This window comes from Lissotriton helveticus, chromosome 6 (genome assembly GCF_964261635.1).
Source record: "Lissotriton helveticus chromosome 6, aLisHel1.1, whole genome shotgun sequence".
NCBI classification, from domain to species: Eukaryota; Metazoa; Chordata; class Amphibia; order Caudata; family Salamandridae; genus Lissotriton; species Lissotriton helveticus.
Window position 1 is genome coordinate 1708020396 of NC_136067.1, and position 21883 is coordinate 1708042278.

The 21883-nt window shown below is 41.0% G+C and overlaps 1 protein-coding gene across 1 annotated transcript in view; it reads left to right on the top strand.

Moving 5' to 3' along the window:
* The window catches only part of LOC144763712 (uncharacterized), a 3323440-nt gene that overhangs the window by 2454357 nt on the left and 847200 nt on the right, over positions 1 to 21883 (top strand). Inside the window, exon 7 of the mRNA XM_078649576.1 lies at positions 14559 to 14642. Within this exon, the coding sequence (XP_078505702.1) occupies positions 14559 to 14642 (84 nt within the window). The remainder of the gene's footprint in view (positions 1 to 14558; positions 14643 to 21883) is intronic.

Below are 21883 nucleotides of genomic sequence, written 5' to 3' on the forward strand. Positions count from 1 at the left end.
GTAAACCTGTTTGAAAACAAACTAGTGTGACAGGGGTGGCACGGGTAACAAACCAAACGTCCAAGAGTTACATTTTGCAAATAAGTAGTCTCAACAAAATAAATCCAAAGAAAAAAGGTGTCTGACAACTTGCTTTAGGCTTTAATTTAGCTCCCTTTAAAATCAATTACTTAAATACTGATATCCAGCGTTCACTAGAATTTATGTCACACATATCTTTCAGTAGATTAGGAAAGTAATTAAAGCAACTGAAATGGTTTCACCTCTTGAAGAAAAAATAAACATCACAAACTGCAACTAGGGCTTTAGGAACTTGTGTGTTTGAGAAGCAAGAAATGTCTGTCTTCAAGCTTCTTAAATATCTGGAAGTGCTTGAAGTGCTCAAGTATATATTACATTTCCTTAGAAGATGACAAACTGGTATCTTTTTCAGAGAGCTCTGCAGACTCTGTGAGAGGACTCAGTCTTTCTTTGGTTATTTGGCTGAACAGAGAGCATGTTAAGGTTAGAAACTATATTGATATTTTCAAGCCTTTTCTGTGCCACAGCCTGTGTATGCTATTATGACTTTTTAGTGCTTTCACGCCGCATATTATTCTGCCATATCTGCCTATTTTTCCTTGTGACACTATGTTTAACAAAAGATACCTACCTGTCCTCTTGTAGTGCCTAATCTGTTAGTGATATTTATGCATCTATGATTATGACATGTCTGAACATACTTTTACTTTCCACCTTATTTTCAACATCTGATTTAGCAATGAAAATTGAGTTTTTATAACTTCAGTGGAAAAGTAACTTTATAAAATGTACTTTAGACTGCCTGGAGAGAGAACTGAGTTAAATGATGCCTAAAGGATCAGCTTATCACAAGCAATCTTGCCAACAAAGTCTAGGAACATCATACACTGTATGCTTAAAGTTAATTCTGTCTCTCATCACACCTTCAGAGCTGGAATACATGTCCTTGGCTGGACGAGCGAACGATTGCAGCACAGAAGAACACTAGCCTGACTCTGAACCATGAAAAAGATTTCTCACCTCTGACCATGGATTAGCTATTTGGAATTGTACAGAATGTACAGGAGCAATTATCACAACAAAGGGCAGACTTAGCACTACATTTGTTGACTTGGAGGACCCAGGGAGATCTTCTTCTATTGATTTCTAAGATTCTTATAGACATCCAGACTCTAGTCACAGTAGATGCCAGAAGCATTATTGTCCTTAAGTGGTTTGAAACTGTGACTCCTGGGCAATTTTACAGTAAGGGAAATAGAAATTGATGTCAAAGGAGGTGGGGGACTGCGAGCAAATAGTTACGATTCGAGAGCAGAGTTTTGCCAGTCAATGACTGGGGCACAAGTTAAATAGGACAACTCAACTCTCACTTCTTTAGAATACTCCTGGACCAGGGAGGACCCCACCTGAAGATAAAAACCCTGCTGGAAGAAAAAAATCCTGACTCCTCTATCCTGCTGGAAGAAGAAGACTCTCTGAAGGGTGCCCAACTCCTGAGGGGCCCTGAGACAGGAAGTGCTGGGCTTCTTCAAAAACACAGAAAAAGTGTAGCTTCACAATAACTGAATGCCTACAAACTGTTTCCAGTGTGCCGGTTCAGCTACATAAGGCAAGCTGGGTTTCGATAAAAATATGTTTTTTATAACTTCTCTTAGGGAAATGCTTGAAGGTATTTCTTCCTTAGTTTTCAATATCTGATTTAGTGGTTAAGTCATATTTGTGATACTTTTAGTTGAAAAGTAATTTTTATAAAACTGTACTTTGGACTGCCTGAGCCATTAACAGCTTGAAAACAGTACTGCTGCTCATCACACCTCCATAGGCCAATACATATATTCGGCTGATGTTGATGACTCTGCATGATGAAGGACAGTAGCCTGGCCTCTAAAGCCAGGAATGCAGTTGTGTTCTATACAACTAGCCACTTAAGGATTGGACAACAGGGACAGTTACAGGACAGCTGACAGGACAAAAGAGAGCCTTAGCGCTTCTTTCGACTGGCTAATCAGGATCTTTTCCCATTCATTCCCAGAGCCCTCCTAGATCTTTTGGCTCCAACTCTTGTCAGGAGAACCATTTCTAACCTGTAGATCCACCAGACAGAAATGAGTTCAGACATAACAACTGTATGGCTTTTAATTTCTTTTTGAGGAATTGCTGCAAAAGAAGGTAGGACTACCACCTCATCAGAACATTTGTGGACCTGGGAAGACAACACATAAAGAATGTCTTGCTGAAAGAAAGAAGATTTCTTACCCCTGCTAGAAGAGTAGGACACTAGGACTCCTAATTCCTGTTGATACCCAGGAACTGGAATTTGTCTCCAAGGGTTAATTGGTTGGCCTCCTGTTTGCCTTCTCCTGTGACCCAAAAAGCAGAAGCTTTCCTCCCTCCATGAGGGCCCAGCTGACTACAGAGGAATGGACCCTGTTGGAGACCTGGCTAGAGAGGAGAGACAGGGTGCCTAGAACCCTGGTCTAAGAATCTAGTTGCTGCAGAGCAACTAGCTCCTCAGACCAGGAACTTTCCCAGGAGTCAGAGACTTACCCAAAATGTATTTGACTCGGATGACCTTCTTGGCATATCTGACCTTTGCTCCATGGCTGTCAGTCTGAAATTGTGCCTAGATCCCAGTGAAACAAGAAATGCTATTTTTCAATTGTGCTTTACTTTTTCCAGGTGTTTTGCTTAAAACGTCCCAAAAAATGTGTTCTAACTAAGGTTAAGAATGTTTGTTATGTTACATTTTTTACTTTGGAATTGTTGGTATTGCTTGAATTTAACATGCACTTCCCTTGTTGTTGCCTGCTGCTTGTGCCATAGCTATCAGGGGTTGAGCAGATATTCTTTCAGATCTATGTTTTGACCTAACCAATTTTAGACACTGTTTTAAATGTATTTCACTATGAAGGAACAAAACCGAGACATAACACTCATGACAAGCAGGTTCTTTGTCCTGAATAAGCTTTGCCTGATACAGCTAATTTTTATTAAAGCTCATTGCAGTAGTGATTTAATTGTCTTTATTATTAATCATTTCTCATTTGAATTTTGCTAAGATAAGACTATTGGAATTGTACTTAACTGTACTCAATGTTCATATTTCACATTCCAGCAAAGATCTTAGGGGCAGATTACGATGTTGGGCTGACACCGTTGCGGAATTGGGACCGACTGACCTCCCGTTGACAGTCCCACTTGCAATAATTGGGGTGCAACCGCACATGGTGCAGTTGCAGACTCCAATTTATCTATGGGAGCTTGTGCTGTAGTGGGAAATGTGAGTTTGTGTAAATCCCTGCAGTGCGTGGCAGGCACCTAATGGTGCCTGCCACATGGCGGCAGAGATTTACAGCGGGTGCACTATAGGTGTCTTCCAAGACCCCAACCGGAGGCTGCGGGGGCATGGGGGCCCTTCTAGGGGTCCCCAAAGTTGCTTCCGACAGGCTTTTCATGTCGTCAAAGCCCGACATGAAAAGCCAGCCGGAAACCAACACCATAATCCCCATGGCGGAAACACCGTCCATAGGGGATTATGTGCTGCTTCCGACTTGCCGACGGGCTCCATGAGCCCGTCAGAAGAAAGTCAGATTGACCGGCCATTTCAAATCCGACATCCTTCATCATAATAAGGTTGTCGGAATTTAAACCTTGGATGTCACTCTGCAAACCTCCAACCTGTGGTTCGAGGCTTTCTGACCAACATCCAAATCTGCCCAAAATCTTATCTTTTTTCATTCTCAGTCCATTTCCAGACCATCTCTTGACACATTTTCATGAGATCATGTTTAGTAAACCAGAAATTATACTAATTCTTGATGGCAAGGTGCACTGTAATGAGATTAGGTGAACATAAACTTGTGCCAACAGAATCACACATCCCCGCTCATAATCATTCTTTTTCCTTCAGCACATAGCATGCACATGTCTTGACCACAAAGAAATGGACAGCCTGGCATTTTAAATGTGTTTAATAATTCCTTGTCACTGGGAAAATGTCTATTGGAGCTTTAAAGCTGGGAAGTGCTGCTACAATCTGATTCACTTGTGTTCATCTCCTCAGACATTTTTCGAGGTGTGCCATGGCAGTGTCATAGTCACTGTTTATGAGGTCAATGTTTCTGTGTGCGTGCTGGATGGAGTGATGCCTGTTATCTAGCCGTTAGACATTCATGTATCCGTTGCACAATGTTATTGACTGGTCATTCTCTATTCTGTAATAGTTCATAACTTGCACTATTCTATCACAATCCCTATGCTGTTACCCCACCATAAACATATCCACTGGTTATCAACCACATTGACAGTTAAAAGGAAGAAAAAAAACGTACCTCTGCCTAACTGCCTAAACCATCTATATCTACCTAATTGCAATGCCAAAGGAGCAGTAACTAAGAAATATGGTGTCCTCTGGGTCTTAACTTGAGTCCTCCAACAAGCCAAATCCTTCTTTTGTGAACTCCATTCTTAGTTCAGCTGAATATAATTAAGATTGTTATATCTTCTTAAAGTGGCTTAGAAGGAAACCTAGAAATACAATAGAAGAGTGAAATCCTTAGCATCTTTATTTAACAAAAACATATATATTTTGTGCAATTCTAAACCTTTATTGAATATAGAGTTCCGTAACAGCCTTCCGTATCTTGGTTTCGAACACTCGCCCAGACATAGTTATTGCAGTGGCGAATTTCTTAAGTTGGTTTTGGGCCTTGAGATGGCAAGCTATGAAGGCCAATTAGACTGTTCTCTGTGGTTAACGTTTATTCCCCATTAGCCTGGCTCCTGGGATGTACTTTTGTATATTAACTTGTCCTTCTATCTTATAGACTCATTTTTTTATGTTTTAAATTTTAGGAATATTCGATAACGATGATATTACATTTTGTGAGTAGGTGTGCTCTTAAGATGTATTTATTGTTTTAGATGACACCTGTTGCTGTATTTTTTAAGATTGTAAAAATATCGAATAAAGACTAACTTAATACTGAATATAGAGTTCACCAATTCCATTTGTTAGACATTTAGTGACGATGTGGACAGACATCAGACTACTGAGTAAGTTTATATTCGTCCAATGATCTGCTAGTGTTTTTTTGTTGAATGTAAGACACTCCCACCCACACAAGGTCCATGTTCCTCTGCAGCTTTCTGATCATATATTCCCTACCACTATGCTGTTGCTGAGACACTAATGGCATCAGTCAAATAATACATTGAAAGTTGTTGATTTTCACGTATGATTCCAGATGTTCTTGGACTCTGTTCCGTTCTTAAAATGAATTAAAATATAATATAGGGCTAGACTGAATGCTTGAATTAATCTCAGCCAGCGGTAATTACATGAACCACATCCCAATCCATCATTATTTTGCACACTGTGTCACCTCAGTTTGGACCTAGCTATATACAAATCAGTTTTGACCCTGCTCCAATGGGAACAGTCCAGGCCGAGCCTCCAGGCCAGGTCCTCCCTGAACCGGAACACAAACAACCCAGGACTTGCTTCTCTGAAGGTATGTGATCATCAGCAGGGTGCAGCTTGGTTCCAGTGACATTGTGTGCATGGGATCCACGTATGGGCATACCCTTCCCACTTAGGGTGACACACTAAAGTATACAAAATAGTGATGGATAGAATGCTTTAATCAATCTCAGCCATTGATAATTACTCTGGGTCGTATCCCAATCCATTATTATTTTGCACACCATGCCAACCTAAGGTTGGACCCATAACTAGGGTGAACCCAGTCCTCAGTTGTATATTTCCCGGTTCAGGGAGGACTTGGCTTGGCAATTCGGACTTGACTTTTCCGACTGTAGCAGGGTGAAGATGGATTTTCCTATCAAACTGAGGTGACATGGTGGGCAAAATAACAATGTGGCCTGAGTAATCACCAGTGGTTGGGATTAATTCAAGCATTCAATCCATCACCTTTTTATATACTTCTTAAAATGAAAGCTGGTTGCCTCAGTGTTACACTGAATATTTAAGTTCTTCCTGGTTTCTGGCAAAGAACATCTTTAAACTGGTAACTAATCATCCTAGCGGTCATAATGAAATGCAGAACGTACTTGTAGGGTTCTTGCATGGAAAAGGATTTATCTTTCCAACAGGAAATGAGTAGAAATTAACCCTTTTTCAAACTGTTAATAAAGCTACTGTGTTGAAAACATAGTTGTAATCTCCAACCCCTCTCCCCCACAAATGTGCTTCGCCCATAAATGATTCCTTCAGTATGTTAATTCTACATTTCACGATGGTGACGTTCTTTTGCATTCCTAAAACTAGTGAACTGTGGTTGTGGTCTGGCTACTTGATCATAATTAATATTAATATCCTGCTTAGCATCATAGATTCTTTTGGGTAGTGTTAGTAGGCCATTCCAAATTAATGTAACCTTTGGCATACCTGTCATAATCCTGTTACACAAACGTTTTCTATAATAATACATTACCTTCAGAAGCCTGAAAGACACTCAAGTATGTGCATTTGCATCTCCTTTTGTAGGCAGCAATAGAGCTAGGACAATTTGCTAGCCTTTCTGGACTTTGAGTGTCTTCACATGCTCTAGGCATAGGCATATTGTTGGACACATAACTGCATAGTTTAATCTTCCCAGCTCTTATTGCAGGTATTTTTATCTAATAGAACAGGTGGTTTGCTGGTAAAAGGGATTAGGCCTGGGTGAAATTTGTGCATTTTTCTTTTCCAGAAATTACATGAAGTGTCCATGAATTACATGAAATTGCATATTACTCTGCAAAATGGTCAACTGGCATCTTGTGCTATTTTATGGTGCGAAATGCGCGATTGCATTCATTTTACAAGTGAGGAGTTCTTTTTGTGCTTAAAAAATTTGCAATCGAACATGATGTCAACACTCACTTGCAATACGTTTTTAGGTCTCTCCTATGCAGCGTGCATGCGCTGCTTAGGCAAAAAGACCTTTTGCAAATCAATTCTGTTTTTCAGTCAATAACGTGCATGCATTGCATTGCTTTGAATGCAACGCATGCACGTTTGGCGATTCCCTCGCGGGAGCGAGCTTTAACATATGGTTCCTACTCGCTCCCGCAAGGGAAACAGCCGCAGGCCCCCTCCTCTCTCCCCTCCCCCTGCTGCCTCTTTCAGCGCGGGGCGCGCGCTGGTTCCTTTTTGGATCCATTTCACAGGGAAGCAACTAAATGAAAGAAGGAAAGAGATGTTGTGAACCGTGTTTTCAAATCACTGTTTTCAGTAAGTGAGGAGTGAGGGGCACGCTGGTTGTTCCTTTGTGGTTGCTAGGATGAAGCACAGTAGGGCACCCATCGGCGTGAATCAGTCCACCGTGTTTCTTTAATTGCATTTGCAGATCTATACTCGAGTAGGCCATTTGTTTGCGGCCGCATGGCCTTGCTTGTTACTAGAAGTTGCAGAAACCACTGCAATATAACCTTACTTTACCATGGCTGTAAAGCTGTTAACAAGCTAGGGTCCTTTTACTCTGCCACAAAGAGTCTCCGTTCTTAACCCTTCTACCCCAACTTTTCCTCCATTCAGACCCCAAATTAAATATTTATTTATTTGCTTGGAGCGCCATGTGTCCCCTTTCAGATACCTCAGAGCACTTTAAAGAACACAGGCCCTCATTACGAGCAGCTTGGTTAATTGTGATGTGAGCAGTAACTGCTGTCACCGCAGGACTCACAATTATGAATTTTGTGATAAATATCGGTGGTTCAACACAGCCGATATTTATCAGGGAAAAAGGCTGGTATGTCCTGAAATAAGGCTGTACGTTCTCCCCTAAAAAGCAAGCAGTGTATTTCTCGGTACCAGGAAGTGAAAACATCTCTTCAACAGACAGGTGCCTTATTTGTGCGCCTGCTCATTCAGCAACTGGATAAATGGATTTGAGAAAGTTAGTTCAGTCTTAATCCCTGAAAGAATGGCATCTTTTTCACTGCGTCTTCAAAAATCATCATGTATATTGTATTTAATGTTCTTGCACAGACTCCTGCAGAAAAAAAAAGCCTATAGTCTGGGGTGTTACAAAAGATGGAAATCCCCATTTCACCTCCATAGCAACAGAATGTTTTGCGTTTGTTTCACTTAAGATATCCCATTTTTTATTCTTTGCTAATCACCTGATGGACATTAGTGTAGCGATCCGCTAAAAACGAATGATTTAAATACCACCTAAACCAAGCAAATATCAGAGATCAAAGCACCGCCTTCATATCATTTTAAACTCACACGTAATGCATATCCCTTTTATTAAGATGGAAAAGAAATTATAAGCGTTTCAAGTGGTACTATGGGGAGTATTAAAAAGTCTTACCTGTTTATCTCCATTATGCTTAATAAAACACAGAAAATACCATGTACTTGTCTGCACTTTGCCTGTTATACAGATTTTTACAGACATTCCTACAGTTTTCAGTAGGATCTTACACCAGAATCTAGCAATGTTCTCATCAAACCAAAATCAGACGTGACAGAAGTGGTGGAACCCAGGGAGAGAGAGAACTTACCCTGGTGACGTTACAACAGTGAAAAACAACTTTAGTTTCCCACTGCTGTTATTTATTAGAAGTGAATACATGGATTTCAACCCAGCTATTTATGCCGATGGCTTCCAATTGGAAAACAAACTAGACACAAAAGCGTGTTGTTACATAAGAAACAATTTCTAGAAAACTATGCTACACTAATGCATAGAAGTCTCCTTTTAGGATACAAGAAACCTCGCCCACCAAGGTGGGAGGCTTCATCATTGGGTCATGCACCATGTCATGCTTGGTGTGCAATACCTAACGGACTCCATAATTGGAGCACTTTATGGAGATCTTTTTATTTTTTATAAGACAACCCATAATATGGTGTCTGGAGAGAGTTGTTTGGCAACGGCTGGGCAAAAGGTTTAACATTTCCTTAGTGTAGGACAGAAGCAGCTTATTTAATAAGGTCACTATCCACAACAAGATAAACAAGCATTGGCATAGCCAATAGGTCTTGCCTTTGGGACCTTATAAGTGTTTAGTTATCCAGCAAAATATACTTGGTGCAACAACATCAACTGTTGCATGGCTAAACACATATAAGGTCCAAAAGGCGAGACTTATTGGCTATGCCAATGCTTGTTTGCATTGTTTCTGTGCTCCCAGAATAGGATTGCGCCTAACAATCACAAATGTGAAGGTCTAGGAGTTACATAAGATTATGTAGGCGTAAATTTAATTTTGTTTGGGGTTAAAAGAAGCCACTGTCACACAAAGATGCCACTTCAGCTGCTATCATTTACTAACTGGCCAGGCTTTATATTGTAGAGTTTGGCTGAAGGAAGATGACCTGCCATGTTCCTGCAATTACCAGACATTTCTGTTGTGGTCTGTTCTTCAGTACTGGTTACTTCTTGACCACAATAGATGTTTGGCATCAACCTTGGTGTCATTTCCTCCTATCTAAAACTGATCTGGCTCCTGTGAAAAGTGCACGGCACATCCAGCGCCAGTAATCTGCTTAGACTTTGTGGAACCTAAAATACTTTATGGAATTATACATTATCATTGTTTCACTGGCAAGACTCAAAAGAAATATATGTAGGTTCTTTTAAAGCAGATCAAATCCTGCTGTCCCTTCACCTCTTCTCCCGATGCACACGATAACGAGGCACTCTTCACTAACGCCCTGGCTGCACCTCGACATGCACTCTCAGCGTCTGAGTCTCACCTCTTCCCCAGGTGTACACGATGAACAGGCGCGCTTCATCAACGCCCTGGTGGCACCACAACACGCACTCTACATGTCAGAGACTCACCTCTTCGTTCAGTGCTCACAGAGACCAGGCGCTCCTCACCAACGCCCTGGCCCTTTTGTACCACTGGCTTGCACCACGACATGCACTCTGCGCGTCTGAGTCTCACCTCGTCTCCCCGTGCACACAACAACCAGGCGCCCCTCACCAACGCCTTGGCCTGCACCACAACACATGGTGTGCTACGATACGCACCCTGTGCGTGCCCACGATCACAAGGCACAATTTCTGAGGGTCTCAAGCTGCAAAAGCATGGGCACACCACGTTGCTTGGGACATCTCCGGAAACTTTTATGTTCCTGGGTTTCCAAATAGGGAGCCAGCTCACCCCGGGCACTTGGGGTAACAAGACAAAGCACAGTCTTCTTCAAGCAGGGGGACCCAGCGCCTCCAAGCACAGTCCCAACAACCTCTCCCTTGGTTAGAACAGCAAACTGCAGACCAGCCACAGATCACGAAGCAAGGATTGGTCTTTCCACAGCGGTCTCTTCAGTTGCTCCTTCTTTAGTAGAGGTTCCTCTTGACCACAGAATGGGTCCAAGCCTTTTCAGTCTCAATCCATTTCTGTTTCATTCCAACGTGCAGGGGTTTCAGCTCTCATAGTTATACCCCTTAATGTCTTTGAAGTTTCTTTGTGCTCTGGGGTTCCTGACCCCTCCCTAAATCAGTTCTGGGTGTCTCCCTCCCAGTGTCACCTTTCTCCCTTTGATACTGGGGGTCTGGATCCTTAATCATTCAGCAGGAGATGGGTCAATTGGTTTATAGCACCAGCCCAGGCCATTGCACCTCCCAGGCTACTCCCCCCCCTACTCTCTAGATGCAGGGCAGCCTGGTGCCATCTCAACCCCTCCCTTGGTCAAGACATCTCCCAGCTCCTCTCACCTTCCAGATCCAGACAGTCAATCCACAGTTCAGCAGAGACACACAGAAATGCCCAAAGCACAAAACTCGGCCACTTTCTAAAAGTGTGGTTTCTGAACACACAGTGACGAAACCACCTTCACAGAAAGATGTGTTATGACACTGTGAGTTCATACATACTAAACTTCACCTCTCCATTATAAACTTACAGGAAACTAGGCTAACAAACACAACACCCAGCCTTTCCCCATTCTGTCCCATGGGCGGGATGGCCTTTCACCAGTGAAAAATTAAATGGAGTGTTTTTCCCTGTCAGGACATAACATACACCTTAGTATATGTCCTGCATTTTATCTACACTGCACCCTGCCCAGGCATTACCCGGGACCTAGCACAGGGGTGCCCAATGTGTATGTAAAATGGAAATTAAGGCCTGGCAAGTGGTTTCACTTGTCAGGACAACATTCTAACTTAGCACACTGCATGCAGGCGCTACACTGCCGGCCCGGGTACTCTTCTCCGCGCGCCTTTGCATTACTAGCCCTGGCACACATAGTGCGCATCACTAAGGACTTTACTAGTAAGGCAAACATACCAATCATGGCCAACCAATTACCATTCCAGGAAGGGGGGTGCGGTGGCTACGGGCCACCCCAAGTGTCATCACTGAGGGGGGTGGCCAAATGGAAAAAATATGTGTTTTAAACACATATTTTTGCCATTTTGTCAAGTCAAGCTGGGGGTGACAAGAAATTTTCCGCACCGGGTACCACCTGACCTTGCTACGCCACTGGGGGGGAGGCGCTAGGGAGGAGGGTGCTTCCTCCGATTGCAACCCCGCATCAAAGAGCACGTGAGGAGGGACGTTTTGCCAGGTAAGAGCGGGGTGAGGCCGCCCACCCCTCCCCACTTGCTACACCTTTGAGAGGAGTGGTGAGATGATTCAGCTTTGAGCTAGGAAACACACAAAAGGTGTTGGGAAGAATGCTTGCAAATAGGCTTAACCACTGGCAATCACTCTAAGTTGCATTCCAACCCACTGATTTCTGCCTACTGTGACATTCTAGCCAAAGACCTGTCTTATGGAAATAAGTGTTAATCCTGCTCTTCATGGGAATAGTCCATCCCAAACTGCCAGACTCCATCCAGAAAGGGACACAAACACCCCCATACTGGTTTCAGATGTGTTAGGTTTCGTTAGTGTGATATTGCTTGGATCCTGGGGCACTACAATGAAGGGGCATACCTCTGGTCACTTTGGGTATTACATCATAGATACAAATTGTGAAGAGAAGAATGCTTGCAAGTAGTCTAAACCACTGGCATTCACTCTGGGTAGCATTCTAACCTATAATGTTTTGCTCATTGTGACACTCTAAACTAATTTAAACCTACTAGGCCTGGTCAATGAGATGTAACTTGGGTACTGTGGCACAGCAAGCGAGGGACCCACTTCTAGGTATATCCTTATCCACTTAAGGCGTCACATCAAATAATTATTGTGGCAGACCAGAGCTCAGTAGAGACATGAAAGAATCGTCCATTTGACCTGTTTTCTGAATATCAAATAAGCTCTGGCTAAGACAGGTTGCTCTCATTTGATTTTCTGAAAATTGTGCCACGTCCTCAGGTTAAGATTCCAGGTGATTGCAACCAAAGCTGATGATGAATGAAGCTGTACTGAAGAACACTAACCAGCACTGCTATTGTGCACTAGACATTTCTTCTGCCATGGTGGTGCTGGAAAAAAGGAGGGCCAAAACATTGCTGCTGAACATTAATCAGAGCCTCTTATTGCATTCTCCTCCAACGTAATATTAATATTTAAAGTGAATAATTGTTTAAATATCTTCCAAGACATGTACAATGGGTTTCTGTGATGAACAGAAGCAAATGGGAAGTATTGTGTGTATTTATAGTACAACCCGTACAAAACCCAAGTGAGGCATATTTTAATCCAGCTAGGAAACAGCAATATATAATTATAGATGTATATTTGCACCACGTTTGCAACATTTCTGATCACACAGAAAACACTAGTGCTGTCAGAAATCTAGACGTTTTGTGAAATATGTCACATTTCTGCAAAATTCATTTCGCCGGCACCTCTTACGACATACGCGATACAAGCAAGTAAATGTTTTGAGAAAATATTTGGATGCAGGATAAAATGTTTCTCAGCGAGATACGGCAAGGAAAAATAATGCCAGCATTTCGTATTATGCGAAATGGCAAACATTTTGCATAATTTGTGCACTGCGTAATTCAGAAATTACACAAAATGACTCTGGTCTAATGATCACATAAATATAATTTGCATCACTTCGTTTATTCAAAGAACTGCATGCAGTATTCAGGTTTTGGTCAGCACATGCAGTTTTTGGAACCTACGTATACCATGATCGACATAATGTAGAACCAAAAATGCAATCCCCCCAAAACAACTATTGCATATTCAGGGGTTTCTTTTCACTTACAAATCAATGCACTCCAGCACCAGCAGGAGGGTATATTACACTCAAATAATACATTAAAACAGAAGGAGACATCGTCGATTTTCTCCTCGTGAGGCCAATCGAGCAACCTTAAAAGTGTCCATAAATTGAAAATAAAAAATTTGTCATCACCATCATTTAATATTCAATCATAATCTCTTCTACTACAAAATAACAAATCAAGGTGGCAAAGGTTAGAATTCAGAGTTCTGCATATTCATTGCTTCCGGTAATTGCTGGGTGCAATAAAGTAAATATGTGCACTCTAAGTACTATTGGTGAACACTACTGGATTCATATGTGGTTGTGCAGAACTATACAGTCCAACCATTATCACCCGCCCACCTTTGGTCACTGGGGTGAACTCTTGAGACACGCTTACATCATGTCTTATTAATATCCTGTTGAGTGTAACTGATGCACAAAATCAACACTAGCATGAGTAATAATCCAACCCCAGTGTATACTGGCCCCAGCCTAAACTGGTCATGCCCATGTCTCACTTTTGATCTCAAAATATACACTCACAAGGTAGCCATCACGCTCCAATGAGGTGAGGTCGAATGAGTGTCTCATTGCCCCCGCCACATGGAACAACGCTGATCCATTGGTTAAAAGAGCTCATCAGAAAAAGTGGGCAAAATGGAAGACACTCACAACATCAATTTATAGTGAAACCACCATTAAATGCCCTTATTACAAATTCCATTCTCCAGCATCAGTTGAACCTGGTGAAGCTTCAAGCAATACATGTGTAAAGCTGAACCTGATTCTGCAAGTAATACATAAGTAACCAACCTGAAGATGCAAGTAATGCATGAGTAAACAACCTGAAGATACAAGTAATTCATAAGTATACAACCTGAAGCTGCAAGTGATACATAAGTATACAACCTGAAACTGCAAGTCATACATAAGTAAACAACCTAAAGCTGCAAGTACTACATAAGTATACAACCTGAAACTGCAAGTCATACATAAGTAAACAACCTAAAGCTGCAAGTAATGCATGAGTAAACAACCTGAAGCTACAAGTAATACATAAGTATACAATCTGAAGCTGCAAGTCATACATAAGTAAACAACCTGAAGCTGCAAGTAATGCATGAGTAAACAAACTGAAGCTGCAAGTAATGCATGAGTAAACAACCTGAAGCTGAAAGTAATACATACGTTTACAATCTGAAGCTGCAAGTCATACATAGGTATACAACCTGAAGCTGCAAGTAATGTTTGAGCAAATTGGAAGCTGCAGTAGTACATACGTAAACCTATTTACAATACACACTGTTCTAAAACAAATTTCATGGTACTATGTATGTATGCGTTGTATATGATACGCAACTGATCGATCTAGAAAGTAAATCTGTCTATATGCTTACAGAATCATTAGACCAGAAGGCACAGTCACCACCTAGCAAGAAATGCAAGGGGAAGAAACCAGAAACGTCAAAGAATGGCAGTGATGGTATGTAACACAACTTTTCCAAATTATTCATTAGTTTTTACGTTAGAAGGGACCCTTTCACTGTGAATTATATAGAATAGTTAAACTGCAATGTTATCAATGCAAGGCTTTTTCTTTTCTTCATTTACTTTTCACCTTTCGATAATTGCATTCTAAGTAATGCTGCAGAGTATGGATATTCTTTCCAGTCTTTTGTGTCGGTCTAATGATCCTCCTCCTGGGAGAACAGCATTCAGATCTTTCCCAGTAAAGTGATAAATGGTTCATGCCTTTTTAAAATTTGCCTTGGACAGAAGATAGCTAGGCTTCCGCACACAAGATCTCATGTGTCAATCAACACCATAGGAGGAAGGGTTTAAAACAATTCAGTCTTATATAAATCGATCAAACATCAAACTTACAGAATCTAAACATTGACACTGACCATCATCTTTTAAAAGAGTGAAATGTTTACTTGCATTGTTATTGCCGAATTAGAACCCCCAGATACACCCCCTCTATGAATAAATTGTATTTATAATGACAATCTTATATGTTCAAGGTTTGGTGGTACTGCTGTTAAATAAGAGAACTTAAAGCTGATTTGTTGGATGAAAGCACCTGCTGCAGCGCACTGTGTGTAATATACAAGTCACAGCTTTAAATTCTGGAAGGGTTGCTTTAGGCGTTCATTCTTCAGTAGTTGATACATAAATATTATTAGGATGGATAATAGTAACTTGTGCTATTTATCAAAGATGAATGCTGAACTGTGGATACATCTGGGATAAACTACTCCATGCCAAACTTTATAAGGATATTGAAATTCATTGAGGAGTTGCGTGACCTTACAGATGAATAAGGAGAACGAGGCCAAAGTCCGAGTTCTCTTATAAGGTCATTGAACTCTGAGGTGATTTGCAATATCCTTATAATGCATCACTAGAGGTCCAATCTGCAGATTAATTATGTTCTGTGACCTGTCTTTCCTTTCGGCTGCTGGCTCTGGTAGTAGCCAATGTAAAGTCAAATCTCAACTGCAATAACTTATTGCAATTGAACAACTATATAATTTCTTTATTTAATTATAGGATACTAGTGACGTCACAAGTGCCGGTGATAAGGAAATTAGAGATGGGTGTCTATACAGGGATTGTGGATAGCCATGCGTTATAAAATGTTATTATTTGTTTTTGTGGTAGTTCTGATAGTAGTACTGGCTGTATTTGATATGGGTGGCTCACTGCATCCCAGAAAGAGTGCTTGAGATATGTCGTGTATATGGATTAAGGCTTTCAGTTGACATTTTCCTGTGTATTGTTACTCTTGCACCATGAGTGGCTGATCTCCTTGAGAAGTGCTAGAATGTAATGCTGATTAAAAGAAAAATGGGAATGTAACGTATAATCTATGCTTATGTGGCAGTAGTGAATATCAGTTCTTCAATGGCTACAAAATGTTTGGGGTCAAAAGTTGTAAATAATAAAAATGAAAAGCCAGTACTTCAGGAAACGGGTGTTCTAAAAATAAATAATTAAAAAAAAAAAAATAGCCCAGTGTCCGAAACACTTCTGAGGCATGCACTTTTTCCATCACAACAAATAAAATCTGGCAACAGCTATACTTGTGTCCGTGATCCTGTATGTGCTAGGAAGCACATGGGAAAGTGGAGTGTGTATATATATGTATATTCACTGAAAAAACCATAGGTTATAGACCATATATAGTTAGGAATTAGCATTTACAAAACCTTGAAAATTCACTGAAAAAACCATAGGTTATAGACCATATATAGTTAGGAATTAGCATTTAGAAAACCTTATTTTACTCACACAAAACCATTGAAATTCCATATATAGTTAGTTGCACTAACTATATATCGCGCACCCGCAATCCACTGCTGATGATGTCACATATTACATCATTCATGACATGGTCAGTGACATCACTGATGACATCACTGATGACATCATCTAGTGTCTGTGTGTTTTTGTAAAGTTTAAATACGTTTTACATATTGAAGAATGACTGGATGGATGGAAGACTGAGTGTGTGTGTGGCTGGCTGGGAGGTGTGTGACGCTGTGCATATCAATGTGTACTTGTATCAGTGATTGTATAAGAGAGTAAGTATGTGTTAGTATATGTGTGAAAAGTATGGTGTTCTGTGTTTAACTATAGATGAGGAAATCGAAGTGTGATTGATTCTTCACAGGACTGACTAGGTGTATGAGTGCATATGATAGTGTTCTAATAATAACTGACTGTATGTATGAGTAATTGTATGGGTGAATGAGTGAATGTGTGTGTAGACGTACGAATCAGTGAGTGCGTATGTAGTAACTGGTATTGGTGTGTCATGATGTCATCAGTGATGTCATTTGAGATGTCATCAGTGATGTCATTTCAGATGTCATTAGTGATGTCATCAGTGATGTCACTGAACTATGGTGTTCTGTGTTTAACTGTATAGATGAAGAAATGGAAGTGTGATTGATTCTTTACAGGACTGACTTGGTGTGTGAGTAACTCCATGGATGAGTGGCAGTGTGTGACTGTCTGCATAGGTGTATGAGTGCATATGATAGTGTTGTAATAATGAGTGACTGTATGTATGAGTGATTGTATGGGTGAATGAGTGAATGTGTGTGTAGACGTAGGAATCAGTGAGTGCGTATGTAGTAACTGGTATTGGTGTGTCATGATGTCATCAGTGATGTCATTTGAGATGTTATCAGTGATGTCATTTGAGATGTCATCAGTGATGTCATCAGTGATGTCACTGACCATGTCATGAATGATGTAATATGTGACATCATCAGCAGTGGATTGCGGGTGCGCGATATATAGTTAGTGCAACTAACTATATATGGAATTTCAATGGTTTTGTGTGAGTAAAATAAGGTTTTCTAAATGCTAATTCCTAACTATATATGGTCTATAACCTATGGTTTTTTCAGTGAATTTTCAAGGTTTTGTAAATGCTAATTCCTAACTATATATGGTCTATAACCTATGGTTTTTTCAGTGAATTTCATTGGTTTTTTAACAGCTAATATCTGTAGCTGTAAAATGTATTCTTCTTTAAATCCAAAAATATATTTTATATGTTTATTAATAATTTTTTTTTTTTATATATTTTTTTCTTCGTTCCCGCTTCGCGAATCGGGAAGCTTCCCGTTAGCTGACCTTGATGCCGCGAAATAGACCGCGAGCCGGTAAACGTTTCTTTACCGCAACTGCCGCGTTAGAAAACAACATCGTGACGCCTCCCGTCCGCATGACGTTTCGCGTTGTCGCGTGATACGTCATATGACGTGCTACGTTAGCGAACTGGTACGCTCACCGAGTCGCAAAGCACAGGTTTCTAGAAGCAAACCGGGAGGCCCTGCAAAGCGCTTAACGTAAACACAGCAGGTCATGTGACTTGGTAATAACACTTTTCATTGGTTCATTTCACTTTTGGTTTCCTAATGATGTAAGACTAGGTCATATAATCTAAAATGAACACTTTTCATTGGTTGAGAACTATTGTTTTTCCCAAATGATGAAAATCCCTCCTTCTTTCCTCACTCTGACTTTCATCATTGTGAGAGAAAGACCCTTTGTTACCAGTGAGCAATGGCTTCTTTAGTAGCTTCAGCTGGTGCTTCCCCACCACCTCCACCACATCCAAGGAAGAGTGGACCACCTGCTCAAGTTATAATTCAGCAAGAAGAGGAAGAAGAGGAACAGGACGACGAGCACGAAGAGAGGCACTTTTTGCCTGAGGAGCCCAGGACGTCTCACCGGAAAGAAAACTTCATTTGGCAATTTTTTAAAATTCCCAAAGGTCAGAAAAAAGTAAATGCAAGATACGTAACTTGCCTTATATGTCAAGATAGACTGTCCAGAGGGACCGACAAAAAATACAGTTTCGGAAACTACACAATGCATCGCCATATGACTAGGTGGCATCCTAACAACTACAGTGCTGCACAGTTTCGTAAAGACCTAGATAATCTCCCTATTATGGCCAGAAGATCTGTTGTACCGGAAGTAACGGGACCAGAGGGCAGGGAGATGGTGCCAAATATTCAAACGAGATTTCATGAAGTAAAACACGTCTGCGTATATTGCAATGGATTCATTTGCTACGGAGAAAGAAGCATCACTCTGATCAACAGAGCTATTGACTATCATATGCAAGTTTGTACGAAACGCCCCAAATAATAAATACTTTTTTTTTGTTTTGTTGCTCCTGTTGAGCCCTTTACAATGAATCGTTTTCATTGCCCCCTGCAAGAAAAACCCCAAAAAATATAAAACTGTTCAGAAAAATTCAAAAAAAGTAAAAAAATGTTCAGAAAAATAATAAAAAAAATATAAAACAACAAAAACAATAAAAAAAAAAGTTCTTTTCAGAACTACCTCCCCGTTATTAAAAAATTGGTACAATATTTGGAACTGTGCCAACCTCTATTTCTCGTAGTTCGCTTCCCAGTTCGCTCGCCGGTACGCGAACCGGAAGTGAACCAAAATTTTTTTTTTAAAAAAAGAACAGTAAGTATAAGGGAAGGAAACAGACACTTATGTTAAAAGAAAGACAGCTATAGGGGAGTAAACTAGAGATACTATTACCCGTAATCCACTGCTGATGATGTCACATATTACATCATTCATGACATGCTCAGTGACATCATCAGCAGAGGATTGCGGGTTTTTTGGCAACGTGCCTTATCCACGGTTTAATAACGCTGCCTTTTGCTTTATATAAGTTTTCAAATTGTATGAAATATATACCAATAGGTCGTTATGAACCTTTAGGTAGTGCTTTTCTTCATGAGGTCTGGTCGCTTCCATACACATACAGATGTTTCAAAGATGATCAAGAAGTTTATCTGAATGGAGAGGAATGCACTGAGACGCCAGATCATTCACTAATGTGTAGGCACATACAGTTACATGGTTCATGCAACAAACACCGACCAAATATGGGTTGCGTGTTGCAAGGCACGCCAGTTCCTGCTATCATCCCCACGTTCAAGTTGTTGGAAAATGGTAGTTATTTGATGCTCAATAATGAAGATTGTTCTGGGTTAATTAAAAGTATTCCTTTTATCGTAACAGTAAGTGAACGGGTTATTTGCTGCAGAAATGTTCTATTTCCTCCCACACATGAACATAGGGAGTTTTCAATCTGGCCACAAATACCAACCTTGGGAGCAGATTTCAACGGCATGGCAAGAATAAGAGCTCTTTTGTCTCAGAGAGAGGTGGCCTTGAGTTCGGCCCGTGAAACTTTCGTGCTTCACATAGCGAACACCCGTACAGAGGTGCAGACCCTTTTCAATACTGATTCGCCTTTCCATTTCAGCAAGATGGTTCGGACTATCTTTAACGCGTCCTCCACAAAGGCCCTGGCGCACTTTTTTAAAGTTGTTACCAGTGGTCTCGTGACTTCATTTGAGAAAATCTTTGGAGTCATCCCTGCTTTCTTTCATTCTATTTTTTTCCACTGTGCTTCGTGGATTCCCATTTTTACTTGCATTACCAGCGGACGCTCTTGTGCTTTTTTACATTTTTAAATATGGATGTCCCTCCTGTGCAAGCTCCCGCCCTGCAGCTGCTGACACTGTTCCACAATCGCATGCTAGAATATTATGGCACAATGCCGTTGGCGATATTAAGCACGGCATATGGATCATCTTTTCGATTCTCCTACTTCACCTGTGTCCAGCCTGTATTTCACTGCCTGACCTGTGATTTCGATTGGGCCATTGATTTGTGTCTCTGCGGACCGGTTTCTCCTGACGTCGACTTTAATCAGCTGATGACTCCTATCATTACTCACGAGTTGGTTTGTCCTGGCGAAAGGATTATGGCTGTGGCATTGATGCATGGACTAATTGGTCCCTGGAATTTACTGGCGGCAACACAGTCTTTCTTGGAACAGAGCTTTCTTGAAAACCCACCGAGCTGTCCTCTGATGGTGATAGAGGATCCGGTGCTGGGAGAGCACGTATGTTCTTTTCCGCTTTTAAATTGGATGGCTGAACTCTTTTCGGATGAAGACGGTGACTTCCTATTGGAGGCTGTTGCAGCTTATTTTGCATACACAGTTATGTCATAGACCTTTTTCATGTTTGATATGCTGAGTACTAGCATTTCATTGACAATTCATTGACTTATTTGTCAAGTTTTTATTATTTAGCTTGCCTATTGGCTTAAGACTCGATAAAGTACTTGGCTGTTTTATTTTTCTTTAGCATTAACTTTTCCTAGTTTTTAATGTTTTACCTTGCGGACCGTCCACATATAAAGTTGCAATCTGCTCTCATGAGATGGCACTTCTATTATCTTATTCAGTTCGTTTCCGGATCATGGGGAGGTGTCATCTAGGTCCTGGATATCTTTACACCGTGTTAAGTTAGCATGGGCTCATTACCGGTTTAAACGCCATTTTTCCTTTTTTGCAACTTCTGCACACGACACTTAGTTGTTGCTTTAGCTTTCAACCTAGTAGTTCATCGTGGTTTACATGAGAATAATATGTTATTGCTCTACTATCTGCTTTGCTTGTTAAACTATATCTGTACAGCGAGTGCTGAAGTTTCAAGAACAACACGATACAGAATTGTTATGAGGTCTGATCTCCACGACTTCATACTCATAACATAAGTGCAGCTTCTGCCAATTCTGGGCATGAGGCGGGTTTTATATTGCTTTGCCGAACACACATACACAACAGTTGATGCGGTTCACATGAAGAGAGAGCTGGTGTATGCTGATGTGATTCCTTCAAATCTAAGACACTAAAGTATGGGCACGCCCTAAACCAACACAAACAGACCTTCTTAGCAAATAATATAATATGTGTATTAGGGAGGGTGAGATATAAGCAGCCGCGGGCCGTGGAGGGAGCTACGGTGGGGCAGGGAGGCGGGGAGGGGGAGGGGCAGGGTGGAGCCCTCTCCACCCTGCCCCTCCCCCTCCCCGCCTCCCTGCCCCACCGTAACTCCCTCCACGGCCCGTGGCTGCTTATAAGTGTTGCTAACTCTTATTCATTTACAGCATGTTAACATACTGTCACCATTCGCTTTTTATGTACTAGTAACTATGCTGGTAATTTTGCTACTGATAATATGTGTACTTGTATTATCTAAGATACTACGCCTGAGAAGACGGCATTAGTAAATAAACATTTCAAATACACATGTGTTCTTCTTAACTCCATGTTCTGGTTTCTAAGAAATATATAACGACCGACTGTTCATGAGTTCC